Here is a 15,089-nt window from a genome sequence, read left to right on the forward strand (position 1 = left end):
GAGCTCAACCTCTTCCCCACCTATAAAAGGTTCTCTCCTCTCTCCTCATTAATTACACATTTACTACTCACCTATTGTTACTCTGTCAATATAAATACATTGACTAACTTAGGCATCGGAGAAGAGAAGACCGCCCAACGCGGTCTCCCTCTGACGCCACTTTATATTTCACTTGACAGGTAGTGGAAGCTCTGAGAACATTGCAAGTAGTGGTCCGCCCATTGGATCAGCGTTAACCAAAGACTTGGGTTACCGCCCAAATCTAAAGCATTAACACTCCCAATTCTCTCTACTATTCTCTTTGCATCTCTTTTCCTAAAACATTGTTTAACTAAACCTAGTGTTGCTTGGTCTGCATTGCAGGAACTTGACTTGCACAACAATAACCAGCTCCTCCGAGCAAAGGTCTCTCTCTAAGAATATATACCTCTTTGTGTCTTGAAATTCTCATGCTTGTGTTGTGTCAGTACTTGTAATACCTAGTAGTGATTTATGTGAATTGTGTGGAAGGGGCAGATAGCTTAGAATGACAGGCACCAGCAAAGCATAAATGCGATTGCAGGAGGGCATGGAAGCTATGAGATCATGCAGCCGACTCAGTCATTTAACGAGGCTTGCAACTATTTTCAAGTGAATGCTTTGCATCCCAATATCCATCAGTACTCGCGCCATGACCAGATTTCCCTTCAATTAGTGTAAGTATATCAAACACAGCTATAGTAATTGCCTGTTTGCTCTTTGTGTCTCAATGTTACTGTACTTTTGTTTTACTCCTTGCAGTTGATATATGTATGCTTGGCCTGGTTTCTGCTGACTTCATCTTCAATGGAGGGTGCATATGTATTATGGCACCAGATGAAAGCTAGCTAGCTGCAAGTAGCACTTAAAGTAGGAAGTTAAGCAGAAATCAACTTCGCTTTGTGGTTAATTATTAAAAAACCTCTCCCATAATTAGTACTGGCATTCAACCAAGTACTAGAAGGGGATATCTTGTTTGTATAATTATTACTTAATGCTGCAGCAATATGTACTAAGATTCTGTAAGATGTACTTCTAACAGTTGAATTCATCATCGATGTTTTAGAATATTTGGTTTGCATCTTTATCATGTCTGATATTCAACCATAAATGTAGTAGATCAATTCGTAAAGATTGGTTACATGCATTTCGGTTCATACATTAACAAAAAATGCGTATTAATTATTTCGAAAAGAAAAAAAATTGCATATTACTTGAGAAGATTACAGTTTAATGACTTGTTGAATTTCAACATGAAAGTTATTTGCTTTGGCTTTTCTAGAGCTGCGGGATTATGGTTTAAGCTGAACTAGGTGACTGACATCCATAGGATAATTATCCGTTGGGTCAACACTTTTGTATGTTCTGAATGCAGTGATTTGGTTCGATGCCTCAGTAGGGTGGAATGAGTCCCAGAACACATACTCACTCCTATTCCGGCATGGAGTTCCGGAACGAATACATTGTCCAACATTATTCACCGGACAACACCCAACGTTCAAAACCTTGAATCCTGTGATTATCAACCAAAGAAATCACTTAATCTTATTTCTTAATTTGAAACAGAAGCAATTAAGGGTTTATTTGGCAATGTTAACGGCACTTCGGAACGATCAAAAGTGTTATTTTACAGCTAGACTGGTAAAATAAGTCCAATAGAGCACTTATAGAAGTGACTATTTCCAGTGAATGTGCAAGAGCTACCAAGATTAATTTTAAACAAAATTTCTTTGGGCCTCTAACAAAAAGTGCTACTAGTACAAAAAGCGCTTTTCACTTATTCAGAAAGTGTTTCTTATAAAAGCCCTCCAAAATGCCCTAAATCATAAGAGAGAGAGGATATTTTGCTCCTAAAATATATGAACATACCAACAGATGTAGGATCCCCTGAACTCATTCCAGTACTGTTGACATAGATGAATTTTGCATCAGTCAAATTGGTGTTGAGCTGATCAACAAGAGGTACAAGCTTTTGGTTGAAAAGCTGGGCCGCACTGTTCCATTCATCTACACATGCGGTCCCCTTCGTTTTCGAAATCGCGTTAGGAGTGCAACCTATTAGTCCCAGTCCAACCAAGGCAACCTTCCTTGCTCCATACTTGTTGTACAAAGTCTTCAAAAAACAAATACCAACCCCAACAATCAATTTTCGATAGATTCAACTACTAGTTTCAAGTCTCGAAAATATGGATAGTTGAAGAACTAACCAGTATTTGGCTAGTATATTGGTCAATAAGAACTAAAGCATATTGTTCAGGGGTGTATCTCTTGCTAGTGGGATAAAACTGAGGCATGAAGTAATTGTTAAAGTAATCATTGCTACCCATTCCGACTGAATATAGGCACTTGTTCAAGTACTGCAAGGTTTGTAGTGTATTTGTTCGAAGTATGGAAGCAATGCGTAAGATTGTGATTTGGTGATTCAGTAACTGCTGATCTAAGCTGATGTGACCACCCTGGAAGCACAGATCAATATTGTGATAAGTTATTAACTGCAATCCTAATTTTTATATGAAATGTTAGGCAAAACTCATTCATTATTTCTTTTCAATTTACACCCAAAAGTTATTACGTAAGATAAATAATACAATCCTTTTTCCCTTAAAAAATACAAAAATTTCCATTGAAGGAAATTTATTAACCTACGATAATCTACTTGTTGCCAAAAAAATAACATTATGTATTCCATGATTAAAGCTCTTTGCATTATTATTTTAATTGTAGGTTTTGTAATCCCTAACTTTAATATTGTCATCAATATTGTTAGAATCATGCAATTTGGTCTGTTTTTTCAAATTCAAATGACTTGATTTCTGCTTTAAATGAACCAAATATGAAGAGACTTTTGCATATCTTTTTTTTGGGTTCACAATTACATAGTTAAGTTATTTGATTCTTACCATCGATAGTAGTTGTTTATGTGATTGAGATATTGGAGAACAGTGTTTATGGTTTTCTTTTATATATTTTTTTAATGTTTTTTACTCATTTTTACTAACCATACCTATTATACCTATGCTAACTTGAGGAGTTGGGTAAAACACCTGACTTTTAGGTAACGATTAAAAAAAAGGTATGTAGTAGGTATGACTTTCAAGTTCTAAAACTTTAATGTCTACTAGTTTTAGTTTTTATTTTTTATGCTATGAGTTTCATTGATTACCTATGCTAACTTGAGGAGTTGGGTAAAATACCTGACTTTTAGGTGACGATTAAAAAAAAGGTATTTAGTAGGTATGACTTTCAAGTTCTAAAAATTTAATGTCTACTGGTTTTAGTTTTTATTTTTTATGCTATGAGTTTCATTGATTACCTACTTTATGTTTTTTTTTTTTTGCCTGTGCACTCAATGTATTCGATGAAATGTTATTAAGAATTTAGTTCGTATAATGGTTTATTAGTTGCATACCTACCATATAGGTTTGTTCGAACCTATTATACCCATGTTAACTTGAGGAGTTGGCTAAAATACTTGACTTTCAGGTGACGATTAAAAAGAAATGACTTTCAAATTCTAAACTTTTAATGCCTACTGATTTTTTTTTTTATAATTTTTTTTTATGCTATGAGTTTCATTGGTTACATATTCTAAATATATGACATTTAGCGATGTTCATGGCTGTGAGGTATGTTGTTTTATGCCATGAGTTTTTTTCAATACCTTGTCAAAAGGTATAAAGTTTTAGATGTCTCATACCTAAGTCATTTATTGGTTAACTGTTCTAGAGGTATGTTATATTTAATGTAAGGGCTATGAGATAAGTTGTTTTATTGCTACGAGTTTTTTTTTTTACCTTGTCAAAAGGTATTTAGTTTTAGATACCGGTACCTCATACCAATGTCATTTATTAGTTACCTGTTCAATGATTAAATGCTAAAATTAAGGATCAGTTTTCATTTCATTCTACTTTTCACTACCCCAAGGGTGAATCAGGCATATCGGACAACATGAAAAAATATTAATTATATGGGTGGCTCTATTCATACCTCCAAATTTAATATTTAGACCTCTAATTTTTAAACTATTTTATTTCCATTTTCACCCTTTTGCAAAAAAAAAAAAAAACATCTGCTATAATTCTATCCCTTTCTCTCTCTATGTTCTTCACCCCGTGACTCCCTCTCTCCCTCCCTCCATCACCATTTGATCTGATTTAAAGGAAAAAAAAAAAAGAAGGAAGAAACAAACTTTGATAAGAAATTGAATAGAAAATGAACCATCATGTGAATTCAAGCCCAATTGGCCCATAATAAAAATGCTGATATTCTCAAGACCTCTTTATTAACTAGTTTGCTGTAGAAAAAAAGTTCAAAATTCAACTTCAATTGTGTCACGTAATTTCAAAATTCTTAAGGAATATCACAACATTTTGAAACTGAGAATTTAAAATGTCATCCGATCGTGAAATTGTATGTGTGTAGTTTTTCTTTTTAATTTCATTTTTGTTGTTGTTTTTCATTGTAGAGATTTAATTTTTTTTCTTTGAACAATCATTGTAGAGATTGATATGTAGAAGAAAGAGGTTCAGAGGTATAAACATATAAAAATGGGTAAAACAGGAAGTTTAGTGAAGAAAAAAGTGTAAGGAGGCCCAAATATTAAATTAGGAGGTATGAATAGAATCACCCTAATTATATATCAACACTCTACAAAAAAAAGTTTGCCCACATGAAACTACCCTAAGGGTAACCCCAAGGGTAAAACAAGCATATAGGACAACAGAAAAAAAAATGTTAATTATACATCAATACTCTACAAGAAATGTTTGCTTAAGTGGATCGAGTGTAGATTGATAAAAAAAATCAGGCCCGGACTTGAGATTTTGAGGCTTGAGGCAAAAAATAAAAATAGGCCTACATTTATTATAGAAAAGAAAAAAAATAGCCAAAAGAATATTTACAAATAAAAAAATTGAAAAGAAAAATAAATATACAACTTTCCTAGGCCTAAAAGAAAGAAGGGTGCGGCTATTGCCACCCTTCAATTTTCTTAGTTCACCCTACAAACATTTGAATTATTGAAATACTGTATTACCCAAGTGCAAAATGACTAATAAGTACACTAATTTTCTAAAATCCAAATCTATAAGGAAAACTATATATATAACCAATTAATTAAATATAAAAACTACTTAATTTCTCATTGGATAACATTAATCTTCATCTTCTTCATCCAAATTTGAATTTATTAATTACATTTTTTGTTGTCTCTTTGTTGCCTACTTGCCTCCTCATTGAATTTTTTTTTTTTTGATCAGGTAGTTAGCTGTTAGTAACTCACACACCCATGCAGTGGTATCCCAGCGCCAGGACACCTGCACCGACATTGCGGCAAAAGCCAGGCAAAGCAAGACTAATACACTGCACCGCAGACGCATGAACCCAAAGGGCCCCTCAAATCTGCTGGCCACGGGATGGAGCTGGGATTCGAACGCTAGACCTGGGGGTTCCAGACTAGGTCGTTCGACCAACACACCACACCACGTGGTTTGCCTCCTCATTGAGTTCGTTATTCACTTCACAAAACTATTAATGTTAATTTCATCAAAATCTTTGCAATACCCTTTGTGAACACCGAAAGTAAAAATTTTAAACAAAAAAAAAAAAAATCTCTTCTCTTTTGCTTATAGTTGTTAAATTACTAATCTTTTAATATAGATGGAAATAGACGAACGATGATACTTGAATTTTTTTTTTTAATGAAAGTCAATCAGATTATGATTTTATTAGGAAACTTTAGCATATTTTAGTTTTTTTATTGGTATAAATTAAATGAGAGATTTTAGTTAATTTTTTTCTAATTGGATATGTTATATAAGGATATTTTTGGAAAGATAAATGAGTTAGATAAGTAAATTTAATAATTGAAATTAAAACATATGGTGTAATGAGCAAGTAGGGTGAACAAAGAAAATGGTAGGGTGGCAATAGCCACACCTAAGAAAGAAATGCAACTTACCAATTCATTCAATCTTATTGTTTAGTGAAAAACTTACATTTTATTTACTTAATATTTTTTTTAAATACCTCCAGATAAAAAAAATTAGGCCCGGCGAGACATTGAACTTGAGACGACCGACTCGTGGGCCTCACAAGAGTAAAATATTTATGACTTTTTTCCAAAACCTCTTTATTGGATTTATATCTAATTTTCTTATATACTAATTGAATATCTGCATATGTAACTAATGACACGTTTACTTACTTGGAATGAAAAATAATCATGAATCGGAGACAATTGGAATGGAAGAAGAAAGGAATCGGTATTGATTCCTAAACCCATCTCCCCCATTCGTAATCAAATTCCTGAGTATTCAGGAATCGATTCCTTATAAGTAGGTGTGACCTACACCCATTCTGATTCCTTCATGTGTTAGTAAACGCATATATTCATGAATCCAGAAACATTCCGATTCCTTTATTTGTTAGTATATGTAGGAATAGTTTTACCCCGTAATCATTTCCTCTCATTCGAAGTAAGTAAACGTGTCCTAAGTCTTGTGGGAATAATTACCATATTAGAGCCAGTTTCTGCTCGAATCCCTGCGGCGCCAGATGCATAATTGAGACCTTTAACAATGTCCTGTCCTTTGGTAGTTGCAAATGGTGGGATGGGAGCCTCAAAACCCAGAAATTCAGCTGCAATATATATGTAAGCATGTTTTAATTTATTAGCCTCATATATTTGGCATGATAATGGTATATATGGAGTCTATATATAGATCAACATCAAACTACAATGCGCATGGTCTTAGGGCTTAGTGAGTTGGTTGTCATTTGGATTGTCCCCTCTGTAAGATATACAGATTGATGATGCATGCCATGTGAATATATCGCTGGAAACATGTAAAGTATATATGGCTAACCCAATAACGAAAATTTTGTATTATCTGCGACTGACTTCATGCTAGCCTCTTAATAACTCAGATGCACTTGGTTTGTACAAGCTAATATTAGGTAAATCAGGCATGTTTAACTGAACAAAGAAACAATTACACACGAATGCAATTTAGAAATAGATTGAGATGGAATACGACCCAGTATATCAACAGTAGTTTTGCCATTGGAAAATCTTCCTGTTTGTACTCCACCAGGATAATCAATTCCGTACGGCGCGTAGTTCACTTTGGCCAAAGTCGTGAGGAGGTTGTTATTGCCGTTATCAGCCAATGAATCACCGAAAATGAAGAAGCAAGGTACTCGTGGCGCTCCATGAACACAAGATTGTGATATTGAAACCACCAAAACAGCAATCACCATTAACCATTTCAGTGTATCTTTTGTCATTTTGAAATTAGATCGAATATAGGAAGGAAAATGAAAGGTAGTGCATGTACAAAGAAGAGGAGCTAGCTAGCTAGGTATTATATATCAAAACGATGATGCAAAGAAGATGGAGGCATGAAGGAGTTTATATAGAGATGCCTTCGAAATATTCTTACATGTGAAGCCAAATAGGGAACTGGGAAGTGGTTGCAGTCAAGATTGATAAATTTTTGGCCATTAAAACCTTATAAAGTTTCTTTCTTTTTAATTTCTTTGAATATGTCTTGATGTATCTCTTTGAAATAATTGAATATTTCTTGGCAATCAATCAAAGAAATTAGACTATATAGATGGTCATAATTGGGGACTAAACTGAAAGATTTGGGTATTTTATGCAATTTTACAAAGCGCATTGTGATATACATTTTTTCAAATGTTCAAATTTATTACTCACCTTTGCTTGTATTATCTGGAGTGTACGTAAATACAAAAGCAATAGTTATATAAGGACTAAACAAATGAAGCCCAAGTCTGTGTCAGCCCATGATCGCATGTAGTTGGGTTGAAGCCAATCAATTCAAGACCTACACAAATCTTCCATATTGATGACATGGCTTTAATCTTAACATTCACTCAAATCTTCCATATTGATGACATGGCTTTAGTCTTAAACATTTTTTCAAATGAATCCCACATATTCTAGATGGAGTGAGATGCTCTACGATTCTTTCATTCTTAAGTCTGATGTTCAGGTTTGATCTCTCAACTATATAACTAAGAATTTTTTTATCCTAATTGACACTTAATTGTTAAGAATATATACATCCCACATGGGAAAAATGGGACCTTACCTATAGGTTTATAAGGGTTTGAGCCACTCCATCCATTACCAATTAGTTTTGGATGTGAACCCCAAATTACTTTATCATGGTATCAGAGCAGGTTATAATCCACGTGTGCATGCCTAACAGCCACACGGACTCCACGTCACCCAAAAGTTGTTCACATGTATGGCTTGATAATTCGTCACACATGCGGAGGATGTGTTGAGAATATATACATCCCACATGGGAAAAATGAGACCTTACATATGAGTTTATAAGTGTTTGGGACACTCCATCCATTGCCAACTGGTTTTGGATGTGAACCCCATATTACTTTATCACTAATTAGGATTCAAAAAGTTTAATAAGCGCTTTGATGCAAGTTTAAATTTTGAGAACATTTTGGATATTGCTCAAATATATAATGACACTTAATTTTTTTTTTTTTTTGAAAGGAATAATGACACTTAATTAGGAGGTCAAAAGTTGGCTCATGCACTTTAATGCAAGATTTTAAATAGGGTACGGCTATTGCCACCCTACATTCTTTTCTCACCCTACATTATTTCATGTTTACTTTGTTTACCCATTTGCAATACCAAAATACCATTTTTCAATGTAGGATTTAACTTGAAATTTTTTTTTTTATTTGGCTTTCTCCCTATCTCTCTCAGTCAACCAATCTCATGAAATCTTAGTCAATCAGTCTCACCGGGTTTAACGATGAATAAAAAGATTAATAATGCAGTTTAAGTACGGAGAAGTTTTATATACACACCCCTAATTACTTAATGCACACGCCTATATTTTTTTATCACCAAACTTCCATTTTTACCCCTCCTCATTAATAAACAAACAAAAATAAAAACAAAGAAGAATCTACAAAAATAAAATAAGAATCAAATGCTTTATATATCTAAATATTAATTAGATATCTTCTTATAGGTTAAATTTTCTTCTCGTCTTTGATCATGATATAATCGACCTCTCTTCAAGATCATATGTGAACGTTAATGGCAGATGAAATAACTGTAGTCCATATGAAGAATTAACAAGCAAACAAATTGGTTGAAACATATTGAAAGAGGTTATAAAACCGTCAAATATATTTAATTTGGAAACATGAAAATACATCATCATCAATCAATTCGTTTGCAAAACAACTAGCATGGCTCATTCTTTACCACTTTTACTATTGACACTACTACAAAAATTGAATCAGATGACGGCTAAAAACCGTCGTCTGATATGGAGGCAAACCATCGTATATCGAGGCGCCGTCTGATGAAGGTGGATTGTAGGGAACCGTCGTGTGAAGAGCTCGGCAGCATGTAGGTAGTCTGTCGACAGCATTAGCTGTTGTGTGAGTGTTATTCAGACAACGGGCAACTTTAGCAACCGTTGTGTGATTGCGATTAAGAAGTCGTTTTTTTTCTATAACCGTTGTGTGACTTTTATTCACACGCCTGGTTTCAACACATATATTTTCTACTTTAAATTCAGACGACACATTTAGTTTTTGCATTGTGCTATAACATATTGAACAATGCTTTACATTTATTCTTGTTGTCTAGTTGTTACACAACATAGAACAATCAAATTAACTCATATCCCACCATATATATAAAATGAATTCAATAGATTGATATAAAAAAATAAGTAGTATTTCCCAAATCCATACATAAAAACATTACAGGCAGTTGTTCCTGCCATGCCTCAAAACTAAGGAAGCCTCAAATCTACATATAATAACTTTCTTCCATTCAGCCATACTACATTAAATTGAACAAGCTGACATAATGTCATAATCATCTTCTTGTACAATGGTTTCATATTACATCTTTGCTGGCAGCTCCACTTAAACTCGTCTCGTTTTGCTTCTCTCTTTATTCACAAGTCCGACCTGCATCATAACAGAATTACTCAACTGATCCTGACATTCAGATCACCTTAATATTTTCAGACATGCTTATCAATTACAATATGGCAATCCTAAATCCCATCAAGCAATCAAAAGAATACAATATCTCCAAAATCCATTAAAGCATCAACATGTATAATTCGAGAAATATGAACAACTAGCAGCAAAAAGAAGGTAATCCCATCAAGCAATTAAGGACCAAGAATATCAAATAAAGAGATTTGCTTTACCTAATTTAATTTAGCACTAGACACGGATTGTCTCAATGAAAACATTGCACTTTTAAGTTAGACAAACAAAAACAGTAGCATTGAAGAGATGGTTATGTTATAAAGACTATATCTTCAACTACCCATAAACATATCAGATCAGTCTAACATTAACAATCCTAAATTCCTTGAAGCAATCAAGATGAGCTAGAATGTCAAATAGAAAAGTTTACCATAAATCAATTATTCAATATAGAACATAAGCCAGCTTTCAACAACAGCTAGAACAATTACAGAGCCATTTGCGACAGAAAGAGAGCCAGAACCACACGATGTAGCATGTAAGGGTAATAAGATGGAAACAAATTGTTGGCAGTTGATACCTTATCGAAGGTAAACAAGTTGCGATGCAATCTCTCGTTGGCAAGAAGATCCACCTTCGGTTGGCAAGTGAAAATGAGAAATTGTTGCTTGGCATTGGGAACTCAACCCTCTGGAACATGAGACAATCATTAGTCATATGAATAAAATTACTGAACTTGTAGGGACCAGTAACCTCACCTCTGGATGCCCAAATTCGTTGCCCATGAAGTTGAGATAAGCACGGCCACCAATTGTCATGGTAATTAATCGGATCATCTGTTTTAGTACCCAAAAATGAAAATATAATTTACAAGAATGAACAAAAACATGTCCTGAGAGTACAGCTTAACAATCATACATGCACACGCTACATGTTGAATGTATTGCAAGTGTTTCCTAAACTGCATAGTGTGTACTGCCTGCAAACTGCACCTATTTCATACAGATGCAGATTAATGCATAGAGATAACTAATTCCTCAATTACTTTGCAGAAAGCTGAACACAAAATTATATTAGAAGCAATGACACAATATTTCTGTGAGCATATATATGTGTGAGAGCATATATGGAAGTAGACCATTGGAGACAATATGAAATTTGAATTTGCTTACTAGAGAAAGGAGTGATCAGCCATTCCCCACTTTGTACCACACACAAATCGAAATTCCAAAGCACCATTGTTTCATTTGCATTAAAGATCAATATATCAAACAAGTTCATTCTTGTGCATGAAGATCAAATGAACAATATGAAACAATTAAGGTAGTATTAAGCTAAACAACGAGCACAGAAAAAGCTTGTGAATAAACGGCTCAGGCATATTGGAAAAAATGAATCAATCATGAAGCACAAATATGAACAGAAACCTTTTGTGAGATACTTGTCATCTGCCTACTAAGGCCCGAAAATCTAGAAACAAGCATAGTTAACAGGAACCACCTAGAACTTGAGAAACATAAACAAATAACTTAATAGCAAAAGTAACCAAAACAAAGAAAACGTATCTCTTTCACAGATATACAGAATGTATGGAGTGCTTGAGCACCACGACAATATCACACTTAGTAATTAAACAAAGCAAAAAAAAAAAAAATCTTCATTTGGGCCAAGAAACTCACCAATTCCCTCAACATAACAAATAAACATGAAACCTGAAACAATCACTTCATGGCTTATTAACAATACCATATTCAATGATGGCTCGATGGCTTTAAATTAATACGATATTCGATGATCATATTAGAAGCCCAGAATTAAAAGCAGTTTATCAAATTTTCATATTCAACTAAAAAGACAAAACTAAAATCATTCCAATTTCCCAAGAACAATAAATATCAGAGCACCTTAGCTCTAAAGTTCTAAGATTATGAACAAACATATACATACCCAACAACTTACTTCTTGGACCTAAGGATTTAGTATATGCTTAACTACCAAGAAAAAGATTTTACTTTGCCACTTCACATCCAGATGGGAGAGACAGAAGCTTTCAGCTCCAAAAGACCAAGTTCCAAGACAGAATTGTAGACCAATTTTAGAACACTTCTGACAGTAAAGGAAGACTAAAATCCTGATTCCCAGAACTCAAAATTTCAACACAACCATTTTACTCACACATCTTTAATTCATAGCCAAACCCGCATCATGCTTTTTAAGGGTTATGCCCTATCAATTGGACAAATAACCCAAGTTTGAACAGAATCTTAAATAATTCAAATGAAATCGCATAAACTAATTTCAGTTCGCCACCCAATGAAAGATTTTTCTCTAAAGCCTCAATATTTCAAATTCGTGAGAGCCATTAAATTAGCCAAGTGTGATTAACCATGCACATAAGAAACATGGAGAAGAAGGAAAAAGAGCAAGATGATACCATCAAGAGCGTCGTTTGCAACTGCATCCCTGAATTTTGTAGTGCTAATAATTTCTGGGCTATAACAATTTTCCTGAGCAAAATCTACATGGACAAAAATCAAGAAATTTAAATCAATGGGTTCAATTGTGTCCCAAAGAAGAATCAATGGGTTTTACAGAGAAACCCTAAAAAACAAAAGGGGTTTTCATGAAATTACCTTCATTTGCATCAGAAAAGAATCAGAATCCACCATGGTCAAGCTTTTCAATTTCGTGCATAGTACCGAGTCTACAAAAGTAAAAATCAACAAATCAGAGAATGAATTCAAAGAAATTGAATCAACAAACCACTAAATGGAAAATAGGAACTCAAAGTTGAAACCTAATCTCAGAGATTGAGGATCGGGACGATGGCTTTACCGAGAGAAGTACCACTTGTCGCGATACGAATCGATGAGCCAGTGTTCGATATCTAGAAGTCCAATCGAAGTTTGACAAGAGGTCCACCGTCGGGTGAAGTTGAAGGAGGAGCAGTCATGCTGGGCCTCCCAAGCTGCGATTGGGATGGCGAAGTCTTCGGTGCCAGAGATTCTCTGATGCAGAAACTAGTTTGGTTGTCCGAGAGAGGAGAAAGGTCTAGGGTTTCAGTATGATGGATTTGGGGTCTAGGTGTAGAAGATAGAAGGAGAGAGAAGAGAGGTATGGGGTTTGGATATTATGGATTTGGTGTCGGTGCAAAAGATAGAAATGGTTATGTCGAGAGAGTTTTGGTACTGTGCGCGAAATTGAAAGAGTTTTTCTGAGTGAGGGTTTGGGAGATGCTGTCGAGAGAGATAAGGCCCTGTCGAGAAAGTGAGGCGCTTTGGGTTTTTTGTTTCTTTTTTACTTAAGTTTTAGGGTTTCAAGCCCGGCTTATATCAATTTAGACAAGACTCACACAACAGATTTTTTTAAGAATGTGGTCTGAATGCAATGTGGTCTGAATGCAGCCATTTAAATTTGGGGCTTGTCTCCCATTAATTTGGCTTCCCTCTTTGGAGAGTTGGAGAAAAATGGTGGTGGGAAATCTCCCTCCTTTCTGTCAAATGTATTGATCAGACCACAGTTTTATTGTTTCTCATCGTATGATTAATACATGTTAGGAAAAATTTTGGGGATTGCGAGGGGTTTGGCACCACAGACATGGTGGGAAACTTGCCGCTCAATTTTTTTAGGGTCACACAACAGTTCTGTCCTTAAACGTCTTATGAACTAACTCATAATTTCACATCAGACGACAGATTTTATAAAAACGACGTCCAAAAAAATAAAAATCAATCAGACGATGGAAAACTATGATGTGTCGTCTGATTCAATTTTTGTAGTAGTGTGACCATGACTATGTAGATCATGAAGATATTGACATATATTGACTCTTTAAAAATCTTAGAGGCATGAAGTTTTTCAACTTGAAGAACAACAAAGGTAAGAAAAATTATTTGTAATTTTTAATAAGATATTATCCTTTATTGTAATTTCATATTATAATATTTTAGTATTTTAATAAATCAGAAACATCTTTTCAATATATATATATATATATAAGAAATTTAGGGTGAACAAAATAGTTAGTAGGGTGGTAATAGCCGCACTTTTTTAAATATCAATACTATTAATCTTTTCTTCTTACCAAAGGAATCTAATTGACGACCTCTTCTAACCAAAACTCTAAGCGTTGCGGTGCCCCTAAGGTTGACTTTTCAGAATCAGTGAGATCGATCTGGTCCGACGGCGACCGACATTGTATGGTTTGCCACCAGACAGGAGTTATGATGCTATTTCTAGGGGATGATTTTTCTTAGGAGCGTTGTTTGCTCGAAGATTTGGCAAGGTGGTTTCGGCGGTGGAGTTTGGTGCTGTTGGAGACATCATTGAGTATAAAAGTGTGTGCAAATTTGTGTATGATGTTCCTTACTTCCAAGTGTAGAAGGTCAAGTTTTAGTAAGGGAAAGTGTAGAGTATCGTACCCAAGGGATTGGGGGAAACTCCACCCTAGCTAGATTACCGCAAAAGCCTAGAAAAACATGCAATCTAACTTTTTACAAGTTCACAACCTTAGCCCTTTGGAAGCTAAAGATTGCAAGGATGGTATTAACAATTATGGTAGTAAATGGCTTGGTTGATTTTAGTTTTACGATAAACTAAGTTTCACAATAATTAAACTAAGCTAATAAAAATAGAGACTTTGATCAATGAGATAAATAGGAGCATAGGAATTTGCACCTAGCCTCCCTCATGCATATAATGTAAATCCATTTTCTAATAACAACATGCTTTGATAAATTCCCCCTCGGTTCTCGCTAGAGAAACCGAGATACCAACTAATCATGCAACCTAACCATGTCGCTAGAGCAAAGCTAGATCACACAACCTTAGTCCCATTTACATTCGCTAAAACATAAAAGGGTTTTGATGTCATAAAGCCTAAGGCCTCTCGACTCTTAAACTCACGGCACCAAGCATTAATTTTAAGGTAAGAAACCCAAGCAATCTAGTTCTTCCCGTAAGAATAAGCTAGACCACCACCCTATTAGCTACACATGCTTCTCGGTTACAAAAGATTGTCAAGCTTAAGTTTCCGATTTCATTAATTC

The 15,089-nt window shown here is 34.7% G+C and overlaps 1 protein-coding gene and 2 long non-coding RNA genes across 3 annotated transcripts; all 3 read right to left on the reverse strand.

Moving 5' to 3' along the window:
- Positions 1-1,310: 1,310 nt before the first annotated feature.
- Positions 1,311-7,338, reverse strand: LOC112203055 (GDSL esterase/lipase At1g29670). Its single transcript, XM_024344080.2, has 5 exons — positions 7,056-7,338; positions 6,533-6,657; positions 2,226-2,474; positions 1,888-2,131; positions 1,311-1,531 (listed from the first exon to the last, which is right to left on the reverse strand). Exons 1-5 carry the CDS (start codon positions 7,303-7,305, stop codon positions 1,311-1,313), a joined length of 1,089 nt encoding a protein of 362 aa, XP_024199848.1. The 5' UTR covers positions 7,306-7,338.
- Positions 7,339-9,778: 2,440 nt separating this feature from the next.
- Positions 9,779-10,906, reverse strand: LOC112202586. The gene is made up of 3 exons (XR_002937460.2): positions 10,800-10,906; positions 10,622-10,731; positions 9,779-10,011 (listed from the first exon to the last, which is right to left on the reverse strand). It is a non-coding gene; the product is annotated as an uncharacterized LOC112202586 (long non-coding RNA).
- Positions 10,907-10,928: 22 nt separating this feature from the next.
- LOC112201772 lies at positions 10,929-12,941 on the reverse strand. Its single transcript, XR_005810615.1, has 4 exons — positions 12,877-12,941; positions 12,675-12,745; positions 12,476-12,559; positions 10,929-12,267 (listed from the first exon to the last, which is right to left on the reverse strand). It is a non-coding gene; the product is annotated as an uncharacterized LOC112201772 (long non-coding RNA).
- Between the last annotated feature and the right edge of the window lie 2,148 nt (positions 12,942-15,089).

Source organism: Rosa chinensis, chromosome 5 (assembly GCF_002994745.2).
Source record: "Rosa chinensis cultivar Old Blush chromosome 5, RchiOBHm-V2, whole genome shotgun sequence".
In the NCBI taxonomy this organism is placed as follows: Eukaryota; Viridiplantae; Streptophyta; class Magnoliopsida; order Rosales; family Rosaceae; genus Rosa; species Rosa chinensis.